This window comes from Perca fluviatilis, chromosome 3 (genome assembly GCF_010015445.1).
Source record: "Perca fluviatilis chromosome 3, GENO_Pfluv_1.0, whole genome shotgun sequence".
In the NCBI taxonomy this organism is placed as follows: Eukaryota; Metazoa; Chordata; class Actinopteri; order Perciformes; family Percidae; genus Perca; species Perca fluviatilis.
This window is the reverse complement of record NC_053114.1, coordinates 32,306,940-32,328,709: the sequence shown is the minus strand read 5'-3', so window position 1 is coordinate 32,328,709 and position 21,770 is coordinate 32,306,940. Positions and strand designations below refer to the sequence as shown.

General features: G+C 40.4%; 1 protein-coding gene across 2 annotated transcripts in view; it reads right to left on the bottom strand.

Moving 5' to 3' along the window:
• The window catches only part of LOC120556088 (MAM domain-containing glycosylphosphatidylinositol anchor protein 1), a 145,297-nt gene extending 124,861 nt beyond the window's left edge, over nucleotides 1–20,436 (bottom strand). For both annotated transcript variants that reach the window (XM_039795478.1, XM_039795479.1), the window contains exon 1: nucleotides 20,266–20,436. In XM_039795478.1, coding sequence (XP_039651412.1) covers nucleotides 20,266–20,421 — 156 coding nt within the window. In that variant the 5' untranslated portion in view covers nucleotides 20,422–20,436. The remainder of the gene's footprint in view (nucleotides 1–20,265) is intronic.
• Between the last annotated feature and the right edge of the window lie 1,334 nt (nucleotides 20,437–21,770).

Here is a 21,770-nt window from a genome sequence, read left to right as displayed (position 1 = left end):
ATGTAGCAAGGACAGAATCAGTCAAAGTGTAATGGAAGAAAGTTAGGAAGGCAACATAGAGAAAGACTAGGAAGGCAGGCTTTTTTAACTACAACAAAAATGTTGAAAAGCACCCACTCAAACATCTCTCTGCCTAAACAAATATTCATCTTTATGCACACAACTCATAATTACACCGAGAAAAGTGTTCAAGTAACATTCTGTTATCCTACAAAGAAAAATGAGTAGCATGTAATCCTTTAATAAACAATTAATCTGGTTAAAGATGAAAAGCAGTGTATCACTGCCCTCTCTGGTTGAAAGTTTTAAGTCTGTTTCTCTTTTGCACCTGTTACCACCAGCAGTGATGTCACAGTGTACTAAGACAACTACATCACTGCAGCAAGGTGAGAAGTTAAAGCCGACTGTCTTTCCCATAAAAACGACAGCATTAGTCATTTTAGCAAATGACCAAAAACAACATGGGCCCTATTTTAACGATCTAAGCGCATGCGTGAAGCGCGTGCGTTCAGGGCGTGTCCAAATCCACTTCTGATAGTTTAACGCCGGAAAAAAGGGTCCATGCACCGGGCGCATGGTTCAAAAGGGTTGTACTGAGTGTCTTCATTAATTTATAGGTGTGTTTTGGGCATAACATGCAATAAACCAATCAGAGTGTCATCTCCTCTTCCCTTTAAAAGACAGGCGCGTTTGTACCTTGGCGCATTGCTATTATGATGGCGGATCTGCACTGTAATATTTTTACTTGTAATCTTTTGCATGTTTGTGTGCTGCTGCACTTCGCTGTGTGTGTGTGTGTGTGTGTGTGTGTGTGTGTGTGTGTGTGTGTGTGTGTGTGTGTGTGTGTGTGTGTGTGTGTGTGTGTGTAACAAGCATAGTGTGCATTTTACTAATGCACTGTTAAAATAACAATGAAATATTGACTTTAGACCAGGTTTTTTTTGGTCAATGGCGCGATCACTTCCCGCTGCCTCAAGATAGCAATACGTCAAGAATTCACCTGAACACACCTCCCTGTAAGACCAGGTGTGCCGGGTGCAAGATAGGGCCCCATGTGTTATACATTCAGCTAGTGGCTGTAGGAATTGTGACGTCCATTGGGAATTTTGTGTGAATGTGATATAGTGCTACAACAACCGCACACGAAAATATTTGGGGTGGTTGGATAGGCCAACATTGACGGGTGAGTCATCTGTTGGATTTGGTTTCCTATTCGTTTCAACGTTGGATTCTTTTAACCATGACCACGATTGACAATAAAGGTCCTCTAATCTTAAAAAATTTAACAGAGTTGTAATTTTACAGTTTTCCTATCATTAGCCAAGTAGTTATTTTTAGCCAAACTCTGATCCTTTTTAATGCTGACCACATTGATTTAGAGCCTAAACCTAATCAATCCTGTCACATAATAAAAAAAGTTTTTATTTTGCAGCTGTGACAGACAAACGCATATAGCAAATAGCATAATGTTGTTCTGATGGGCAGTTAAAAGGTAGTATGTCTACATAAAGCAAATCCAGTGACCAAAAATATAAAGATATGAGTGCAAGGATGAGACAGACAGGAAAAGTCTTAATTTCACTGGGCAGGTCATTAAATCTGAATAGGTCTGAATAACTGATCAAACATATAAATGACGTTTTTACTTTTTTCTCGGTGAGAAAATATCTGTCTGCTCCATTAATGACACTAAGCGCTGTACTCATGGTGTCCATGATGCTAAACTCAGACCATTGAGAGTTTTGACAAACTCTATATGGCTTTTTCACGCCTCAATTATCCCATCAAGCCATGGGAATGCTGCACGGTCGACAGCTACATGATACTTTCCCTCTATTAATCAAATGCACAAACATACACACACACACACACACACACACACTTCAGAGATACATTAAAGCCATCAACACTGGATTCTCACTGTGTGTGTGTGTGTGTGTGTATGTGTGTGTGTGTGTGTGTGTGTGTGTGTGTGTGTGTGTGTAACGGTCTGAAACTGTGTGTGTACAGTCCATTAATCCCTATTAACCCTTCGGTCTGTTATCAACCTCGACGAGACTATCAACCATGTTCTGTTGAGGAGGTCAGAGAGGATAATGGGTAAAAGTCACTGATACGGCATGTGTGTGTGTATGCACGCATGCAAATGTGTGTGTGTATGCACGCATGCAAATGTGTGTGTTTCCTGCTTTAATGCACAGTTGTCTACTTATGTTCCTGGATATGTACACAGTATTGGCGTACATATTCACTCCTGCGTGTGTGTGTGTGTGTGTGTGTGTGTGTGTGTGTGTGAGTGAGTTTGTGTGTGTTGGTTAGAAAGCAGGTTACATGGATTAGCAGATTATCAGGGCCTGTGTAAATGCTCCCTGCCTGTTTATTCAGCTCTGTTTGTGGGAAGGATTTGGAGAAGGCAGACTGCCATTGATCAAACCAGCCAAGGTGAGCAATGAACCGAACCCTGTCTCTCCATGGTTTAGTGACTCCAGTTTGCATGCATGCATGCGTGTGTGTGTGGGTGTGTGGACCTTTGTGAAAGACAGGAAAGGAGAGAGAGTAAAAGTGAGCATGAAGTGTGCATCTGTGTTCTCCTGCTTTTACCCTATTCAAGGATTAAAAGATGAGCGAAAATCTTACAAATTACAGACATTTATTTTTGCTTTTGCTTTGCAGAGAGTGCATTTTAGAGTTATTCATAGGATTAGAGTTCAGGAACATTAAGATTAAGTTCAAGTCAAGAAAGAATTTAATGGCAAGATTATGTGATAGGCGATTTTGAATAGGGGAAGTAAAATGATAATATATTTCAGTTAAAAGCGGTTTAACTGTATTTTTACTGTTGTGTCCCTTTTTTACGATGAACCCTTTGTGTGTGTAAATAAAAAGCGTTTAGCATGAAATCGGGATGATGTATTGCACTCAAAAGATTACAAAACTCATGGAAGTGTGAGTAGCATATGAGCTTACAATAATACTGCTGAGAGCATTGTTATATAAGGGGACCCTGGAGTTAAAGGTGTGTGTAAAATATATAAGGAAACAGAGAGACAAAGTTTGAGGAAAGACATAACAGCGTGAATCGGTGAGGAATATAGCAGGTAAGGAGACGATATGTGTGTGAGACAGAAAAAGACTGCATGTGTAAGTGAGAGTACGATTTCTTTGCAAGTGAGAGCGAGAATGAGAGGGAATGATATATACAGTATCGCTGACAGATGTGTGATGGGGTGAAATAGGAAATAGTGCATCACACTCAGAGTTGCTACACCTCAGATGAAGCAAAATAGAGGGAGGTGATATTCCAAATAAAGGGGACATTGTGTGCAATGCAGATAACAGGCACAAGAGCCTATACTGTATGTGCCTGTGACACCAGCAGCTTAAAACCATCACCTGCGCTCTCTTTCTCTGACCTCGTTCCCTCCACACCTTTCTTCTCTCTTCCTTCAATAGACATGTGACGCTGCTCTATTTTTTCCACTCAGGTCCCGACAGATTGGTCTGGATATCTCTCTCAGTCCTTTTTTCTCTCCCTCATCGTATCCCTGTATGGGTGCTTTTCTCTTCCCTTTCCTTATTCCTTTACAAAGTACAGGAAAGCCAAACACTGACTTGCCATCAGATCTTGTGTCTAAATGCACATCCATTTACACACATAAAAACACACACATACATTCCCCTAGACTTCTCCCCCACACAGATACAAACACATGCTGGGAAATAAAGATACATTTGTTGAGTCAGAGCCTTTTGTAATGATAGCTCTTACATCTGGTTAGAAGTTTAATGTGAAGGGAAGGTTTATGGTATCCCTTGGGATCCAGCTCGACATGAAATGCAGCAGGTTTTGTTCACTGTTTCTGTATTCAGCTGGGGGAGCTGTATTTTGTCTAGGATACAGATGTTTCAACAGTCTTGTCAAGAGTATTGCGAGGAGAAGGTTGGGGATCACTTTGTATTTGTGGTTTTATGGAAGGGTGGGCGGATGGTGCTATAAGGCCCTATTCAAACTGTGGTTATTGAAGAGTTCACTATAAATACTGACCAGAGCTAAGCAGGCTAGTAAATGTTCCATTAGTGGTCACATGTTGTGTGATTATCATTCGCAATGATCCCATTTACACAATTTTTGTTTCCAACCAACACCTTGCGGTTTCTGCATCGATAAATTCATTAACGGTAATAACTTGTCCTTGAATCTATCACACTCCCTTGTTTACACTGACATGGCATGAGTCAAGTGAAAATGTTTGAGTCAGTGAACTGATACAAATAGAGTGTAGATTTTAGTAGCCCATATCGTCTGGTATTGCATTTGTTTCAAAATACATTTTGAGATTTCACCAGGTGTTTCGGTTGCCATGTCTCTGAAGTTTCAATGTTCAAACCCAGAAAGTGAAGTCAATATTGTTCGGTGAAACTCCTCCAACTGTGTTCCCGCTGCAGCCGAGATGTTTTTGATGAGTTGTTGTGGAATGTATTGTGGCCTCCTGCTATTCATATGAATCAGATAAAAAGACTTTATTGGCATTATCAACCATGTCGCGGACTGACAAGCAAGTCAACATTTTCTTAGCAGTGGCTCGCATCATCTCCAGCCACAGTAAATCTGCTGTACTCCATTTTACAGAGGGATTTTCTAACAATACACCAAGATGCCAGTTTATTAGGCACACCCATATTGCTAAATCCATCGCAATCCAATACAACAACCCTGCAATAAAACCTAACTTTATTAAGCTTATAATGTTCAGTTTTTGTTGAGAGAGCAGACTAAATGTTAGATGCATCTTTCAGTGCTCGGCCACCAAAATGATAGAGTTGAATCAACACCTCTCTGATACATTGTCAACAAAAAGTAACATCATAAGCTTTGTAACAGTGGGGTTTATTGCAGAGCTCTCACATTGGATTTAGCTGTTTGTACCTAATAAACTGGCAACAGATTATAGCTTCAAATCCATAAATATGTGTGGACTTGTAGGGAAAGAGAGGACAGCTAATTATGCACGATGAATATGGATCCGAAACAGAGAAGAGAAGAGAAGAGAAGAGAAGAGAAGAGAAGAGAAGAGAAGAGAAGAGAAGAGAAGAGAAATAGTGAAAGGTGTGTGCTTCTTTAGGTGGCGAGGGAGAAGAAAGCTAATGTGTGACAACCATGCTGACAGGTCAGTGGCCTGCAGCTGTCTGTCTAAACGCCTCTCTCCCTCTTCTCACTCTCTTCTCTATATTTGTGTGTGTGGTCTGTTCTCATCTCTCTCTTTCTCCCTCTCTGTTTCCCTCCGTCCATTCCTTGTCTGCAAGTCTAAAGTTGTTCTTTAACAGGTTATTGCCTTCCCATCACACACACACTCTTTCCCTCCCTCTTGATCTCTCGCTCTGAGCCTCTCACTTCTTAGCCTGGTCCTACCAGACTCTCGTAAATTTCATTTGTACAGAAAGTCTGGCCACTCTCCATTGACAAGTTTTAACTTCCTTGAAGGCGGGTACTATGTTGAAGTTTAAAACTATTGGATCTGCCCAGAGCCACTCTGGATCTGCCATAACCAATCGCTAACATTTGGTCGTGACGTATGTAATGCGCATGTGCAACAAGAGGGGAGACTGACAACTATCGGCTTATATTTAGCAATAGCATCGCTAGTGTTAGCCTTAGCCAACTCCTTCACCACTAATGGAGCGAGCTGGAAAATCTAACTTTTCCCGAACCACATGGGGAGGAGGGCCACAACATCATGGCCACCAACACAACTCAGCAAATATTGTTCTTGCTCGGGCTTTAACTTCTGGATATTCGGCAGTGTTTCCACAACGGACCGAATGGCTTCGCTCGCATCTTTCTAGCGCACGTTCTCAACGTCATTGTTCTCAACGTCATTGTTCTCAGCCACTCCCTCTGTTCGCTGATTGGACCGCCAACTATTTGGCATGAGAAAACCCAAGAATATACCGCAAACCCAGACAGAGTGCTGAAGGGAAATGAAAATTGAGCAGAAGTACGTAGGAGGCAGACATGGTCCAATGGCCGTCAGAGCCCTTTGTTCCGCTATCTTAACTGGAAACTGTCAACAATACACAACAATACATTACCTTAATACTGACTCAGCATTTAATCTAGAAAAAGCAGGTTGAGATGATTGTTTACATCTTGCTCTTTATGTTAATGTGTTATTAATATCTAGCACAGTTGTCACAAATAATAAAAACAATTCCGACAAACTGCCCTCATTTGATCCAGAATTATTATGATGCAGCTAACGAACTGGACAGGTCACCCGTCGACTGCTTCACACTCCCACATTTACATTTCTGCCGCAGCAGTTAAAAGGCTATAATCCACCATGGCTTGCAAATAATATCCACATTTGTAAGACTTTATGGTAAGGGTACATGAATTATCATGAATTCATTTATAATGCAATGACAATATGTTAATTAATGCAACAACTATTTAATAAGTAATTCAATCATGATTTCTGAGATATTATTGATGTTCATGTCTTCTTCATAGGGGACTCTGCAGTTCAAACAACAGGCTTGAAAACTGACCACAGCAGTGCACATGTATTCTGTTAAATTCCAATTGTTATAATCATGATAAACTAAGCATGACTTTGTAATGTTTGTGGCCCTTCAAATAAAGGTTTTTCTTTAACACTAATAAATATCTTCTGAATAACGGTTGCCTAATTGTGAAATCACTGTTGCTTATTAATCAATTATTTTGTGACCCCTCAAATAAAGTCAGCACAAATGCAAACTAAATCATAATTGTGGATTCCATATCAAGTATCAGTTATTTAGTTTTACCCACAAACCGTTTAAGATAACTCATTCATAATTTTTACAAAATGTAATTGATAATTCAAAGCGAACAAAGTAGTCAAATTTGTACATAGCGTGTCAAATTTGTAAGAAAGTAATTAAAGTGTTTTGGCACAAGATAAATGGAAACAAGATAGACAAATGGAAATTGCAAACATTCTGCAATTTATAGCATGTTTTGCTTGTTTTACTGAAAAATAATCTGTAAAAAAGCCAGATGGTTGTATTTTCAGAACCCTCAAAGACTCTTCCAGACATTTCATAGAAAAAAAATCTAAAATTGTAATAGTATATTGTCCAATGATGTTAATGTTACTGTTTTTATTATCATTATATGATATGTTCATACAAATGAATGTCTTTGATGCTTTGTTGTGTTGTGCAAAACAAAGGAGGAGATACACTACCATCTTTGTTTCAATTTGAGTCACAACTTGGAAAATATGTTAGAAAAATGTTTTATCAGGCAGCAGATGGAATTTTTTTGATCCAGATGGAAACAAGAGTATTATGGGGCAGATCAACATCACGTCTGCTCAAAGACCTGGGACTACGTGGAGCCACACTGAGCAGATCCACCAAAGAGCTCTCTGAGGAAGCTGAGAAAGCAAGCCACTGGCTCTGGCTGAAACGATGAGACTTGAGGAGTAACATCTAATTAGGTTTTGCTGCAGGGGGTGTCAGGGAGACGTCCCTGTTCACTGCCCTGCCACCAGGAGATGTTCTGGGTTAAGGGGCGAAACGTCAGTGAGCTGTGGTCCCCAGCTGAAGACCCTGCAGCAAAACCTCGCGGTATGCGGTCAGGTTTAGGCCTGCCTCAGGGAAGAGGACGCCCCTGCCATGCACAGTCCACCACAGGCCCCGTTGGAGGTGCGACAGGCCAAAAGCCCAGCAGAAAGAACACCTTGTTGTAATGAATGATGGGAATCCTAGAAATAGATCTTATTAAAACGAACATTTCTTTTTTTTTTTTTTTTTTTTTTTTTCATCAGCGATTTATTGTTCAGAATAAAAAACTCATGCTCAGCTCTGTGACTCTTGTAATGATAACAAAGGTACAAACAGGGGTTTGATTGTTGCGGGTCATCCTTCTCAAAAATACCTCCTAGTGGTAGATATTCCCACAACCAAACTGTAATACAACAAGTCTCATTAACACTTTGCCATTAGTATCATTCTTTATTTCTAAATTATTTGTATTTACCACTTTCGGTGTAATTTACAGATTACAAAAATGTACTTGTGACAGTGATTATAGGCCAGGTGCCATGCAATATTGTAATATCAATTCCATATAGCCTGTAATTATGGAGTAATACCTTCTTCTGACCTGAAGGGTTTTCAGTCCAATCAATCAAAGTAGGCAACATGAAAGCACTGCCTTTTATCTTACACACCTCAGATTAAAAAATATGACTTTACTGTTACAAAATGACAGATGCACTGCCAGCTCTTTAAATTGTGATATGTAAAAAAATGTGTTAGATATACTACCTGATTGTTAATCATACAATACAATTTATCAAAGACACCTAATGTGAAAGCAAGAATCAAATCTAGAAAAACGTCATCCATAAAAATAAACTCTGTCTTGAGTTCCCAAAGAAAGATCTAGTTCTGATTCTGATTGACTGGTTGTGTTTCCTTCTCTGTTAAAACACCCTTAAAATACTAAAAACTCAGAAATCATAAAATACCTTAGCTGCTTGTATTGTTAATTGTTGTACATTCCTGATAGTTCATGAAGTACTACATAAATGAAATCATTTTAATGCATGAAGTCCTGCATGAATTCATGATAATTAAAGTACCCTTACCTTAAAATGTTACCACTACATCTCCCTGTTTTGTGTTCACAGTCAGTGTGATTTACCATTAACCACTGAGGAGAATACTGCAGTGAAAAGTTAAATCCTTCCTTGTTCGACATCACTGTAAGCAATGCTTAGCTTGCAAGGCTTTCATCCCTCTATACAGAGTTTGAATCCTTTATATTCCCTCTCAGTAACTCACCACAAGCTTGCTAGGCCTGCCTTCTACAATTTTTCTAACTCTTTTCTTGATGTAACGCCAGCCGAGTCGACGATACAGTGCTTTATCCATCCAACTGGCTCACTTACCGTGAATAGGCTTAAGATGGTAATCCTGTTATCGGGGAATACTACTTGGCACAGACGCAGACCCACCCACACACATACACACACACACACACACACACACACACACACACACACACACACACACACACACACACACACACACACACACACACACACATATAGAGGCGCTCAGACATACACAAACAGGCGCGTAAGCACACGGGATGCAACGTTTGAGGGAAAGTGTGGGAGAGGAAGAGAGAAAACTGGCAGAAATGACAAAATGACAGTGACAAAAAGAGGAGTAGCGCAGGTTGAAAATGGCATCTTGAACCGATGAACAGTCACTGAGAAATAATCGCTCCCGCTTTGCTTTACAAACAATGTCTAAATTGAATGACTTGTAATTGACAATAATCTATTGTCATTATGAAGATAATGGATTTCACATCAATAAGCTCTTACACAAGTCATTTAAGGTAGCCGCCTGTAGGCTATCTGAATAAACGTGAACAGTGAACAGTTGCCATCAGTCTGTTTTTTTTATAGAAATTACAGAGTAAGGGTGCCTGGGTAGCTCACCTGGTAGAGCGCACGCCCATATAAAGAGGCTCAGTCCTCGACACAGCGGCCGCAGGTTTAATTCCGACCTGCGGCCCTTTGCTGCATGACATTCCCCCTCTCTCTCCCATTTCATGTCTAAGCTGTCCTGTCACAAATAAAGGCCTAAAAACGCCAACAAAAAAAATATCTTAAAAAAAAAAACACCCCTTGGTGCAGAGATCACACAAAGTTCAATAAAACTGACTCATCGATATTGAATACACCATCCCTCACTCTAACCTTGACATACAATACAAATGCCTTTATCGCTCTTTCTGCCTGTGTAATATGAGACCAGGGCTGCGATGAAATTACAGGAAGCAGAGGAATCATCAGCATTTACTGTACGATAATGTCATGATCTTTGAAAAAAATATACACCGCATATTTAACTTGTGGTGATGGTGACGTGCACTATGCTTGTTAAATAATATGACACTGAAGCTCAAGAGATGTTTTCCGTTGCTTGCTCTTGAAAGACACCTGCTTTCTAATCATATTAGCCTTCTAGCATTGTGCAAAACACAATTTACATAATTCTCGGGTTTTTTTAAGAAACATTTGAAGAGTTTGCTCAGCATTTCGTTGACCATCAGATTGCTTGAGTCCGAGTGGAACAAAGCGGGGCGGACAGAATCAGCAGACGTAAGCTGCTCTCTCCAAATGGCCTGTGTGTCTACAGCCGTCAGCAGCAGTGTCAGCCGCTACCTTACACGCTCCACCATGTTGGATGTGTTTGTTGTAATGAGCGATGGCTAATTAGCACAAGCGTGGCATGAAATAGACATTTGAGCTCTCACTTTTGTGTGTGCGTCTGTGTGTGTGTCGAGCAGATGATGCCATTGCTGAGTGGATGAGCAATGGAAGGAGGGAGGGGGAAGTAAAGAAACGCCTGACAGATACAGTATATCTATCTACTTTTAGTATCTGTCTGTCTGTCTGTCTGTCTGTCTATCTATCTTTGTCTAGCCACTATTCAATATAGTTTTTTCCGCCATTTCATTTAACTTTTTGAGCACAGACCCAGACATTTAGACTTCATCTTTATTATTTTTAGACGTAGAGTGGAGCTTGTCTAAAAAGTACAGTGCGTTGCCACGGCAGCAGACACTCTAGAGACACCATACAGGCATGGCAAAGACGAGTCCAGCACATACTCGTCACCAGCAATATTACAGTAAGCGTTTTGGTTTTTGCTTCGAGATCAAATTTTATTTTGTCTTTGTTCTCTCGCTCACCGTCTCAAGTAGTCAAGGACACAGATGCAAAGACTCTCACAGACCCATCTGAAGTAGTCTGGTCCTGCTATGTTTCTAGTTTCTCTTTGAACTAAAGTGTAAAGTTACATGATATGCAGACACGGCACAAACGCTACAAGTTTCCTTCATCAAGTGTTGGATAAGTGATTGCAGTGAAAAGGTTGATTACCCAACTTAATTTATCCAAACTTGTCTTCATGATGTGAGAGGCACAGCAAACATCCCACCTACATTACAGTAAGCCACAACATAGAATGTGGCAACAGTTTTATCTCTGTCTTTGCCAAATTTAGCTTTTTCTACTATGAATATAAGTGTCTGTTTATAGCTTAACAACAGAATGACATTTGAAAACACCAAATGAACACAAGACAATGCTTTTGTGTGCAGCACACCGAGATGCAGAATTGATATGAATAGATATGTTCTGTAGATGTTCTATCTCTCTTCTATTGAAAGCTAAAATTCCTGGAATATGTTTCTTCCGCATTTGCCAGCTCATCCTCATGTCTTCTGCATGTCTGTTTCTTTATAGCGGTCAGCATGTCTTCTGCACAGTGCAGTGCTTATCACCTGTATTCACCAATCTCTTTTAATTTTGTTTCCCACCTTTTCTCTTTCTACGTCTCTCGCTTGTTCTGTGTCTTCTGTTCTTATTCACAGTCATACTCTCAAACACATACATTTTTACTCCAGCATATGGTTGTGGGTGTAACATCTTGTGGTTTTATTTAAGGTGCGTTGAAGCAGTTTCTTCTTCAGGTTATAAAAGGAGTATTATCAAAGGTCTCCAGTCTCTGTTCCTGCCTTCTCTTTCCGAACTACTAAATACACAATTTTCATGTCTACAGATGCATGTTCTTTTAGTTTCACTCCACCAACATACTGTATATTCCGGTCTCATTTCCTTTATCGTGCTTTCTTTCTATATTCATCTTCCCAACTGTTCCTTTTTCCCTTTGCTGCCATCAACTTCTGCTTTCCACCTGTCTAGTGACCCACCAAACCTTTTTCTACCAATTTTGATCTACTTCTTCTACTCTCTTCTACGTCTTCTTTCTGTCCCTCCGTCCGGCTAGGGGTCGGGCAGTGACCTTGTTTGTGTCTAGGTCGTGTTCCCGCTGAGTGCCTGTGCAGCCTCGTGCTGCCACCCGATCAGCCTTGCTTTCAGCCTCACTATCGATCGACTTCCACTCACCCCTCAAGGACGGAAATCCAAACCCATATTCCAGACTGCAGCCCTCATCTCCCTCCCTCCACCCCTCACTTCTTTCTTTTCTCTGCCTCTCCACTTTTCTCTTCTACTGTATGGCTCTCTCCACCTTTTCCTCTCTTATAGAATTCATCACGCACACACACACACACACACACACAAACACACACACACACACACACACACACACACACACACACACACACACACACACACACACACACACACACACACACACACATGCTGGTCTCAAGGTTGCAATGACCAGCAGACCCATGAATAAATAATAAGGAGGTAGGAATCACTTTCAGAAAAACCATTTACTCTCCTATTGTGTTGTTGAAGAAGCTGTGTGTGTGTGTGTGTGTGTGTGTGTGTGTGTGTGTGTGTGTGTCCGTGCGCGTAACAAGAACAGCTTTGTGAGCGGGACTACAGTGCTTTGTTAACTAAAAGCCCCGCTGTCCCTTGAGTTAACTTGAACGATGCTAAAAGCGCCTTCTAGGTGACCTCTATCACTAAGGTTTTTTTCATGTGAGTTACTTTCTCCTTTTCTTTCTGTCTTTCTCAAACCAGTCTTAAAGTATTCAGAGAAAAAATCTATGTGCTTGACATGACAGTATAACAGGAAATACTTGCACACCATTGCCTCACCCTGTCGCCTACTGTGTTTAAACTCTGTACTAAAATGCATTACACTTCTTAAAATTGTCTAAAGTAATATTTGTCACTAAAAAGAGAAGAAAAAAAAACACTACAGTTTTTAAAGCCGCTGCTTTGTTTCTTTCTGGAAAGATCTGCACACAAAATTGACTTATCCCAAACCAAGCTGCTCCTTCACGTAAACTAACTGTTTCTGACTTGATGTATGGCTTGTTGAAGTTGGTCTGTGTAGAAGAGAAGATAGAGAGGAGAAAAAGCCTAAAACAAATAGAGAAAGAGACAAAAAATGGAGAAATTAGGAGTTCTAGACGTGGACAGGAACGAGGAAAAACAGATCAGTTTGGAGAAGAGGAATACTTTAAGGGTGAAAGAAGAGCCAAGAGAACAAAGACGTGAAGAGATTCGTGGTGAGGGATAGGAAGAGTGAGAAAGACAAAGAGAGGGAGGAAGAGAAAGAGATAATATGAGGTGGAAAGGCTGCAATAAAAAAGACAAAGTCAGAAAGACATAGACAGAGAAAGACAGACAGAGAGAGAAATAATTTGATTTCTCTCTCCTCTGTATGGATCAGGGCGAGAGCTCCCTTTTCAATCCAATCAAGCTCAGGCAAAGGTAAACAATCAGTCTTGATAAAGGATTGGATAAATCCTCAATCAGACTCATTCTCAGTAAAGCAGCTATTTATTGGGTCGGCCTCACATGGCTAAATTGGATCCTACTCCTTCTAAGAGAGGTGAGGAGAAAGAGAAAGTGGATGGGGCTACATCATCTCAGTCTGACAGGTTTTGCGAGCAAAATGGTCTTCGTGTTACAAAATAATACACAATATAAAAGTATTTCCTGGTAACACGTCCAGAAAAAAAAATCCACTTCCAATCACAACTCATACATCATATTCCTATGATCTTAAAAAGACCCATCAAAATGTGGGACATGAGCAGCTATCTCCCAAAGCTAGAAACCGGAGACAGATAAAAGATTCCAAACTGCTATGGAGCAATTTATCTGATTAATAAAATATTAATCTCTAATGTCTTTAAAGACTCTGTGTGGTCTGCTCTGCAGTGGGTGTGATAATTAATAAATGTATTAAAAATGTTGTCGGCACAAATTTGTAAGTGCATTGTTTCTCTGAAGGGTATACAGAGAGCATTATGAGGACATTCACGCTAAACTGGAGTATATCCATAAATAATAACAAAGCAGCCAGAAAACTGGAACATCGTGTGTGTCTGCCAACACCTAGAGGCCAATGAACTTCTCAGTGAGGATGGGAAAAAGGAGACATGGTTCACTTTGGTAACTTTTCAACTATTGTGTTTCTTTTTTTGTGAGGAGAATCCACAAGTACCCCAGAGAATGAGAAGTCTTGTTCCAAGATGACAACTACTCTTATTCATATTGTAGCTAGTATAAAAGTAAAACACTACAGACATTTCTCAATGTTTTGGCTACCAGTGGCACCATCAGGATTTAATTTTATAGTACGCCCAAGAACAGCCCACCCGCTATTAGGTAGGGTCCCAAGCACACAGTCTGCTAAGTGTGGCAAGAGAGAGAGAGAGAGAGAGAGAGAGAGAGAGAGAGAGAGAGAGAGAGAGAGAGAGAGAGAAATTGAATCGTGGTTTTTTTTTGTCCTAAAGTTACCGATACAATACCATAAAACTTTGATTACCCTACTGCAGCCATTACATATATACTAGTCAACAGGCTACACATTTGTCTGAGGTTGCTACTAATTGGCTAAAACTTCAAAAATTCCAAGAACCTTTGAGGCAGATCAAAATCACGAGGCAGCTAATTAACACATACAAAGCATTCGGTAAAGCAGAAGAATGCAACATCCAATTCTGCAATTCTTTTTCACAGCAGAGATTTTGACTTGTCATAGTAGGAAAAGCACAGCTGAAATTGATAACCTTAACGATGGCTCAATTCCATCAAGTAAAGTGTTACCAGCTATTTCAGTGAGTCAGCATGCACAATACCAGGGCCTCTCCTAAGTGGAATGCAGCCATCATTAATGGTTTTGAATACACCTGTGCTGTTCCTACTATGACATGTCAACATGTCTACCGTGAAAAAGATATATACAATAACAAAAATGGTATCAGAAACCACAACTTGGTGCAATGACAGTACAGTTCATGTGTGTAAAGCAGAGAAGGTATGGAAAGCTGTAAGGATGGAGGAAGGAGAGCTGGAATGACACGGATCATGTTATCAATATAGCCAATGGAGCGCAGTGGAAACTCTGTAAGCCCAGTGGGACCAACTGCAGAATGCTGCAGTGTGCTACTCCAGCAGAACACACTGGGACAGAGATCAGCACACTTACTGTTTACTTCTATTCTATTCTATGCTCGCAGGCTAGAAATACGGATGCTTATCTGACTTCTCTGGTTATTGTGGGTGATTTTTGTTAACTCATTTTTAGCAGATTTGGACAATCTGTGTCTATTTAGATTTAACCACCCAGTGGAGGGTGACAACACAAAACGGGAGACAGATAGGGGATGACATGTGACAAAGGTCGGGCCGTCAAACCCTCATTGTGAGCACGCAACAGCTTCTAAGATGTACATTTTTTAAATCCATTTTTTTGTTCTTCTACACATGCTTGCACTACATGCACGTAGTAATGCATTCACTGTGCAAGTTGAGATGAACATACAAACACACGCAGACATGATTATCTTGACTTTGAATCGTTCTCTCCTCTTTATCACAATAAGCATCACCATTTTTCTCATATCCCTTATCACTGTAACCTTTTTTCTTTCCTCCAGTGCCACCATAATCTGTCATCATTCAATTTCTCTTTTAGTGTCCTACACTGTTTTATCCTGTTGTCATTATCTGATCTCTGTCTCTCCCTCTCTCTCTCTTATGTATGTGTAAATATGCCACCTTCTACTTGGCAGCCCTCTCCTTGACAACATGGACACGTGCTACATTTAAGAATAGAACATATGTGCTGAAACGGGTCAGTTATTGTTTGTGTTTCACTGGCAGGTATAACTTCCAGGGTGTTTAAACATTACTTGGTTTTGTATTTGATGCATTGTGGATGTAAGAAATGAAACCGTGGACTATGTAATAGTTTTGAATTCATTCAAATCAGTAAATGGGAATTATCAGAAATAACCTTTTGTAGGCTACTATATTGTTTTTTTCTTCAGTCATCATGGTGAAATGTGCAAATTGCTGTTTGATAATATGTTTGCATTATACTGTTGGTTGCTTTCTTTACAGCAGGCAAGTCCACCACTAGTTGAGGAAGTATTTTAGTGACACAGTTCAGAATAATGAAAAAAACTGTGACAAATTAATGTAATCACAATATCCACCGCATCGCACTGTCTTCATCAGCAAATAAAATTGGCTCAGCTGCCGTCTGACGACATGATATGTCAGATCACACCTAAGCCAGTTTCAGACATTGAGATGTGGTTGAAAGATCAGAAAACTACTAGTAAATGGACCTTGAATTATTATTAGTTTGTCAACTATACAATTTCCAAGAAAAGTCAAAAATTCATTTCTATGTGCAATATACACTAATACATTTCTAAAAAGTTCTTGCACACCATAAAGTCTTAGTGATATGTGCAAAGGATCACACACTCTTGACTTATAATAATAATAATAATAATAATAAATAATCCCACACAGTGTCCATCACTTAAACTCTCTTATTGACATGACGTTTCGGCCCTCAGACCTTCATAATGCCAAATTTATTTAGATGTTATGTTAGATATGTTGTCTCAACCTCAGTTTTCCTGTTCGAGGGCATTAAGCTACTGAAATTACTGTCTGCCTTTGTTTGTTTGGATGTCTATGCTTTTTCTCACAGACACACACAAATACATGCACGCACGCACACACACACACGCACGCACCCACCCACACACACACACACACACACACACACACACTAATGTCTCTTTGCCAGAGGCAGTGTAAGTCTTGCTTGTGCGCACACTATATATTTACATTCTGACAATGTGACCAATGTGATCATTATTCAAAATACACTACCACCTCAGACCCAGAGAACAAGCAATCACTGACGTAATTTCCTACATCTTTGAACTGCTCCAGGCAAAATGAACTTGTGTGGTATGTGTTTTTCAGAGAACGTTTTTACAATGATTATTCCAACGCCGGTGAAAAAAAAAGTTTTATTAAAAGTTGGTCTGTATTTGTTCTAGGGCATACAGCCTGTAAATGTGGTGTGCATGCGTGTGTGTGTGTGTGTGTGTGTGTGTGAGTGAGAGAGAACCAGAAAAAAGATGGATGGATCAAATGAGAGTGAAGTGATAGCCACACAGTTAGCTCTGTTTAGGCAGGTTAGGTCAACAGTTTGGAATGTAATTAGATATTACAGCTATATATAAATTATGAGTTTGCATCTGCAGAGTCACACAAGCAAGCTGCCTCTTACACACACACACACACACACACACACACACACACACACACACACACACACACACACACACACACACACACACACACAAACAGAAGAAAACAAGGCCTAGACATAGCCACTGTTTTATTCATGTTGATGTGATGCCAGTGGACATGCACCCATGAGGAACACTGCTTTTCTCACCTCACACACTTACACACAGAAATACACACAAAACACACAATCCCTCCGCAGTCACCTCGGTTCATTTTACATCTCTGTAAGCTCACACACGCGCACCCATGCCCGTGCCCCCATGCCCGCGCACACACAGAGACCCTGGTCCAAAATGTTGTGCTGGAGTTCAACCCAGGAGAACAGATGTGTCCACTGTTGGCTACAGCTTGGTGTGTGTGTGTGTGTGTGTGTGTGTGTGTGTGTGTGTGTGTGTGTGTGTGTGTGTGTGTGTGTGTGTGTGCGTGTGTGTGTCTGTGTTTGCATGTAGTATGTATATGTATTCAGTTGTGTTTGTCCGTGCCAAAACACTCATTTATAGAATATGTCTTTATGAAAAAATGAAGGCTATGCTTTTTTCAACTAATTAATCGGCTACACTCCAAACACATCATGTGCAACCCAGTCTGAGCTGTTGTATAATAGCATTTGTTCTTCTTCACTTCTTTCCAATGTTGCTCAAAAAGACAGAAGGGAATTCAGTGGACAGCAAATAATTTCATACTGTGATTTATCATATACAGTATTGTATTGTGTATTTATCACATATGACCCTTCTTTCGCCTGTACTATATTTTGATATGTCATGTTAAAGATCCACTCAGTGGCGTAATGAGCCAACACCGGGCCCCTATGCAGGATTATCAAGGCGGGCCCCCCTACTACAGCACGTGATGACGGCGCAATGTCCACGAGTAGGCTACCGTGAATAGGACAGGATAGGATCATAGAGACACGGCATATAATAGATGAGATGACAGATGACTCCTGATGAAAATCAGGAGTAGCCTGCGCGCACCACAACAACAAAAAAAACACTGGTGAATGTGCACCATAACACATGAAAAAACACACAGGGGCAGTCCTTCCAGGATTTCACAGCCTTTTTTTGAGATTGTTGCGGCAAAAAATGCCTGATTTCGTGGGAGCGTTTTTAATAAATTGCGATAAAAGTTGCAATGTCTTTTGTATGTTTGTTGCAATGAAGTTGCAGAAGACAGTGAAAGTTGCAAAAAAAAGTTGCAATTTCTTTTGTGAATAGTTCTTTAAAAATAAACAGGAAACTTGTTTTGGGGAGAATAATAATTATTACTATTAATTAATTACTCTGGGCTGAGATTTCCTAGGAACCTTACCAAAAAGGCTCAGGATGCTGCAAATGTTGGTATAATATGAAAATGGCTGGTGGATTTAAGACAAAAAAATTATAATTTATTGAATTAATCAAATATGAACATATATGTCACTGTCAGTGGCTTGTTGATTTTTACATTGTTAGTTAATTTCCTATCCTGGCCACACACACACACACACACACACACACACACACACACACACACACACACACACACACACACACACACACACATACGGTTTGATAAAGTACTTATTGGACTTTAACTTATCATTGCACTTACAATAACGAGCGTAGTGTCCTCAATTTAGGTCATCGTGTCGTCTCGTCTGCGATTCTTTTGTGTGTGTGTGTGTGTGTGTGTGTGTGCGCGCGTCAGTCGTGGGAGAAATGTAGCAGCAGCCCCGCCCGCTGCAGAGAGCCGACAGTATTGAAACAGCAGCCGCTGACTTTATAGTGAAAAATCGTTACAGCGTACATTGATGTTAAAATGTATACAGGTTGGCAGGACGGTCTGAAATGTTTTGACGGTCTTTTGCTGTACGTTTTGTTGGTAAATGTGAGATGTTCGAGTCACACACGTATCGTCTTCATAACAGAAACAAGGAAATTAATTTGACCCGTTCTCACTCCAGCTTGGTCAGTGGCTGCACGTGGGACTGCTGGGATTGTCGTGAGTAATGAAAATGTGATAGGGGGCCCCAGCTGTCAATCAATATCTTCCAGTGATGCGGGCCCCTGATTGGTCCGGGCCCGTAAGCGCCGCTTACCCTGCTTACCGATAATTACGCGTCTGGATCCACTGATGCAGCTGCACAGTTAGCTTTGCTAAAAGGAAAACTGTGAGTGAATTGTAAACAATTTACAGCGGGCAGAGCATTTAGCCTTCCAGCTGTTCTGGGGAATTAAACTTGTGACCTTTAAGTCACAAACATATTCTTTAAATCCTGAGCTATTATTTGAGCTTATTCCTCAATTTGTATGATGTTAAACCAAATATACTGAATGTGTCACTAACAACAAAGAAGACTCAGGTGGGAGCCAACTGCTATCAATGTCCACCTGTGAAACCGAAGCAGGGTATGGTTTGCCCCAACACGCCAGCCTGAAAACAGGTTTTAGGAGGTGTTGTGTCAGTAATTTCTGAGACATACTTTAATAATCCAGCAAGATTTAAATTAGGCAGGTCTGCAAATTTGGAATTTCTTGAAGGTGGAAGTGGGCATGAGTGCTGATCATGGCTCATTGATTACACAATTGCCACAGAGAGTCCTCGACTCTGATTGGCTAGAGGATGAAAGGGTGTTATTTTCAGATACAAGCACAGCTCTGATGTGGTGGATTGATCACCTATAGCAATATCTATATAGAAAAAGGTATCCAGCCATCTTGATTTTGATTATTCTTCTCTACTCTACGTAGCATTTTTTGTAATTCAGTTGTGAAACCACACTGAAACTTTATTTATGAATAAGACATTTTTCTCTTGACAGCTTTATGACACCAGTCAGAATAAACCATTTCATTAAATCATTTTGAAATACATAATAGCTGTGTGTGTGTGTGTGTGTGTGTGTGTGTGTGTGTGTGTGTGTGTGTGTTTGACCAAACAATGAAAAGTAATTCATCCATTCAAACACCAGTTACCATGTACCCTATTATCCAAGCGTCATTGAGCAAGATTCAAGTTTCAAAAACCTACCTGCTCACTCAGTGAAAGTCACTCTGGATAACATGATCAGCATCAACACATGTCAAACAGTCCATTAACAAATATTCTGGCACACACACCTTTCTCAGCAGGTGGTTTGGGAGCTTACCTGTGGCCGTGGGTGTCCTTTAACGATACACTGAAGCACTAGGGTGTCTCCTTCTTTGATGGTGTAGATTCTCTCACTGATGTTATCATCCTTGACGTTACACGCTGCGCCTGAGTGCACGATCTGGGCGTTGGCTGGAGCTGTGAGTGAACGCATGGACACACACACACACACACACACACACACACACACACACACACACACACACACACACACACACACACACATATGCAGAGACAGGCATGTAGCCATGCGGACATACACACATATACACACACACAGACACACAAACACACACACACACACACACACACACACACACACAGAGGGAGAGAAACCACATTACATATTTAGTAATATCTCTACAGCAGAAAAAAAGTTCATTGACGTGTGGGTGTATGTGCAATACTAGTGCTGGTATTGATGAATCAAATAAAGATATCACATTACTCCTGCATCTGCATGAACAAAGCCGCAAAAATTGCTGGAGTGTTACGTGTGTCCGTGTTTGTTGAGAGATGCAGGCACTTATTGGAAAATTGAAACTTTGGTCTCCATTAGAAGGTCAGAAGGCTGATACCTTACTCTGGGACAGTGCTTTTGTCTTATACAGTATAGAGCGTGCAATAACAATGATTTTAACTTACATGTTACTGTAAACCTGATTGGTGTGTCTACAATTAAGCAATCATGTGTTTGAGCACCTGATGGCTAGGGGTGGGAATCACCAGAGGCCTCACGATATGATATCATCACGATACTTATGTCACGATACAATATTATTTATTATCCAAAAAGATACATTTCTCTGTTTGTTCAACTCACTTCAGTTTTATTGCTGCAAAATCAGATTGTCAAGCAGACAAACTGACCAAAACATATATAATAAAAGATTGATACTTGGCGTCTGTGTATCGATACAGTATTGCCACGGAAAATATTGCCATACTATGCTGTATAGATTTTTTCCCCCACCCCTACTGATGGCTGTGTTTCACACATTGGCTCATAGGTGTGGTAATTTGACAGTCAGTGCTTTGGAATTGCAAGGAAGTGACATCATGATATACTTCTGTGTCTAATGTATGTATAAGTGTGTTTATTGTTTTGCAAAAAGTGTGAGGCTGACATTGTGCTTATAGTGGTGTACATCCAGGCCAATGTTTTGCTCCTTGAGTGTAAGGTTTTGATAATTGTGTAATACGTTTGATTTCAGTGTGTAAGCAATCGGCAAAAACTGTAATAGCTGAAGCTCTGAATAATTGCTCTGTGGACTTGTGTGACAGTGTGATCTAGGACCACCATTTTTAACCATTTTATTTCAACATTTCTCTTGCCACTGTCAACTTTCCCCAAGGGCAGCCGACATTCAACAGTATTTTGGGAATGCGTGTCAGTGAATACACAGTCCTTCCAGAAAAATGCAGAGTTATTTTGTGATTGTTGCGGGCAAAAATCCTTGATTATGCGGCACGTTTTCTTAAAAAATGCGATGGAATATGTGG